Source organism: Phoca vitulina, unplaced genomic scaffold (genome assembly GCF_004348235.1).
Source record: "Phoca vitulina isolate PV1807 unplaced genomic scaffold, GSC_HSeal_1.0 scaffold9, whole genome shotgun sequence".
Lineage (NCBI taxonomy): Eukaryota > Metazoa > Chordata > Mammalia > Carnivora > Phocidae > Phoca > Phoca vitulina.
Window position 1 is genome coordinate 14,141,845 of NW_022589712.1, and position 3,103 is coordinate 14,144,947.

At 35.4% G+C, this 3,103-nt stretch overlaps 1 protein-coding gene across 1 annotated transcript in view; it reads right to left on the minus strand.

Annotated features, from left to right (window-relative positions):
- The window catches only part of LOC116634686 (histone H2B.11-like), a 9,353-nt gene extending 9,189 nt beyond the window's left edge, over nt 1-164 (minus strand). The window contains exon 1 of the mRNA XM_032408247.1: nt 77-164. Within this exon, the coding sequence (XP_032264138.1) occupies nt 77-164 (88 nt within the window). The remainder of the gene's footprint in view (nt 1-76) is intronic.
- Between the last annotated feature and the right edge of the window lie 2,939 nt (nt 165-3,103).

The following is a 3,103-nucleotide window of genomic DNA, read 5'->3' on the forward strand; positions in this document are numbered from 1 at the left end:
AGTCTCCCAGGCTTTACGGAGGGGTCCTGTGTGTTTGTGTTGGGGCATGTCTTTATTATGCTGACAGGCAACTTACCCTCTACCACAGCCTCCAATTCCTGTTTGTACAGAGCCTCAAAGAGGTTAGGTTTTTTCTGAGTCTGTGCACAGTCCTGCATATGCATGTGACCTATAAATGCCCAGGAATATTTGGAGATTTTCAAAACCCTCCACAAATATTTCATTTCTTTCCAACTTTTCCTTTTAAGTTTTTTGGCCACTTTTTTGTTTGTCCAAACTTTTGTGACCATCTCAGACTGCTGCAATATTAAACAATTGCTAGTGATTGTTTTGGAAAATGGTCAAAGTGGGAAAGGCTGTCCACACTGGCTGAGCTCTGAGTCAGGCCAAATAAAAACAAGCTCAACCAGTGGGTGTTTCTTAGGAACTGCCAGACAGGTCAAATATTGGTGAGTCTCCAGGGATGGGCCTTGAAAAGAGCTTCAAACCTGTTTTGTGTATTCCTGTGGCTGCTAAGCTGTTGATTTTTACAGTTACTGCAATTTCTAAAAAGAAATATGCTAATTTTAATTGTGAAATGTGACTATTGTATTTGTTTTGACAGACTTAATAATACCACCCCAAGTTCATGATTGACCTACAAAATTTCAGTCCAACTTTTGCTACAAACCTCATTGGAGAATATCAAGTATATATACGTTTTGTTTTGTCTGAAATTTATTATTTATTCATATACATGAACAGATGGTGTCAAGGAATAAAAACCACCTTCCCCTTACCCATCTCTCTCAAACACACCTTTCCAATTAAAAAGGTTCTTTATATATTTTCTCCCAGAAAAGAGAACAATATCCAGTTAACCCCCTGTGGGTTTTCAGGGCTATTGCAGAACTGTGGGATGGAACTGGATGAGATCAAGTTAAAAAGCCAGAAAGTTCCCTGTTCTAACCAAGATTTAGCCACTTTTTAAATAAATCCTCCTCAAATTGTTGCAAACTTTTGGTTAATTTTCAAAGTTCTGAAAGTTGATTTTTTACAATCTTTACTAATGCTCTCATTGTTCTTATGAAGAAACAGATTTTCAGAGGTCCTTACTTTGCCATTCTGAAAGTCAAAATCCTTTCTTTGCCCATTAAAAATTTTTTTTTGCTTCCTTATTTTTGAGTTGTAAGTGGTCTTATGTTCTGACACAAACCCAGTGTCTGATGTATGCATTTCATACATTTTGTTCCAGTCTGCATTTTGTTTTCTATTTTACTAATGGTATTCTTCAAAGAACAAAAATTTTAATATTGATGTTGTCCAAGTTATTTTTGCTTAATTTTATTTTATGATTCTGGCTTTTTTTTTTCTTTTTTCTTTTCTTTTCTTTTTTTTTTTTTCTGTTCTATCTACGAAAACTTTGGCTACTCCAAGTTTGCAAGGATTTTCTCATGTTCCCTTTTTGAAATTGTTTTGTTTTTGATTTTACACTTAAGCCCATAACTTAGTTCACATTAATCTTTGTGCATGGTATGAAGTAAGGACTGGTTTCATCTTCTCTATATGGATAACTCTTTTTTTGTAAAACAAGAAAAAAAATGACCTCTGAGATATATACAGAATCTCTACAAATTAGAGGAAATTTCTGCTTCTTTCACATCATTACATTGATTAGATTCTTTCCCCACTTAATCACTTTTATTTCCCTCTGGAGAATGCCATATTCGATATGGCAAATGTCCTTTATCTCTTTGATCACTTCATAGCCTCCTGTTACCTCTGAATTGGCTGTCATAACTTTTTGGAGGTTACAAGATTGACCGTGTTCACATTTGTAGAACTGTATAATAAAATTCTGTGAGCAATGGTTATAATTCATAGTATATAACTATGATCTTACTGTCTTAATTGTGTATTTAGAACCTACTAGCATAAAAATACTTTGGGTTCTACCTGATGTCAGCCCAGCCCCAATTTAGATGATTACATTGTAAGTGCCCTCCACTCATCAAAATGTGTAAATGTCAAAAATGAAAAACAGCATATATGGAAGTGGATAGTACTTTTATTTCTCTCTACCTAACACTCCCCTTCCCTAGCCCAAAGGAGAAAGGAAGAAAACAAACATTCCACTCTTTCTGAATTTCTGTCAGGTCAACCTGAATTATACAGGACTAAGATGCCCGTTTACGTATCATGGTTGGCTACACTCCTCAAGTTCCTTAACATCTATCATAGTTAACAGTGCACACTTCCCTGACTCTCATCTCCCTTCCAGACTGTGCAAAATATGTCTAATTTCAAAAACCTATTTCTGATTCTGACAACGCATAAAACTAAACTAATAATATGTGAAAGAAATTCTGCTGGTCAGATATATGAAGAAAAACTTCGTTAGGTATAATACATTTGAGATAAAGTGACTTGGCAAATAAAAAATATATGTATAAACTGACAAACCAAATAAGCAACCACGGAGTTGAATAATCTTTCTCAGCTATTAAAATATTACTAAATAGGTAGAAGGGAATGAATAGATAAAGCCAAGAAAAATCAAAGGCAGATGAAAACAGGGCTGGTAAAGACAGAGCACTGAAGGCTTCTTTCTTTTTTAATCTGGAGGTAGAGAAGCACTGAAGCGAAAATATGATCGTGAATCATAGAGAGAAACTTGAAGATTGACATAAGAGGTCTTCACCAAGTCTCAGACCAGTTCCTCAGGCAGGAATGCAGTTGTCTCAAATAAAAGTTGAAGGGGTGAAGATTGTTGCAGGAAGGGCTAAGAATAGGCTGGCCACTTTCCTTGATGTACTCTTCCCTCTGGTCAAAAAAACAACTGGAAGGGAAAAAATTCTCTATATCTAAAAGAAAGGTATTCTTATAATAGTCTACTTTCATTCTCCTACCCTGGGAAGTTCTTTCATTTGCCAAACACTGTAGTTCTCCCAGTTGCAACCTTAAGCTGACATTGGGATTACATGACAAAAAATGTTCCTGTAGGCAATTCTTTGAAGTCAAACCAAAACCAAGCGAAACTAAAATAAGGGTTGCACATTTCCATGGGCATCTGTTACTTTGTTTTTATTTTCAGGTCTTATATTATCTATACCAGTTCTATTTT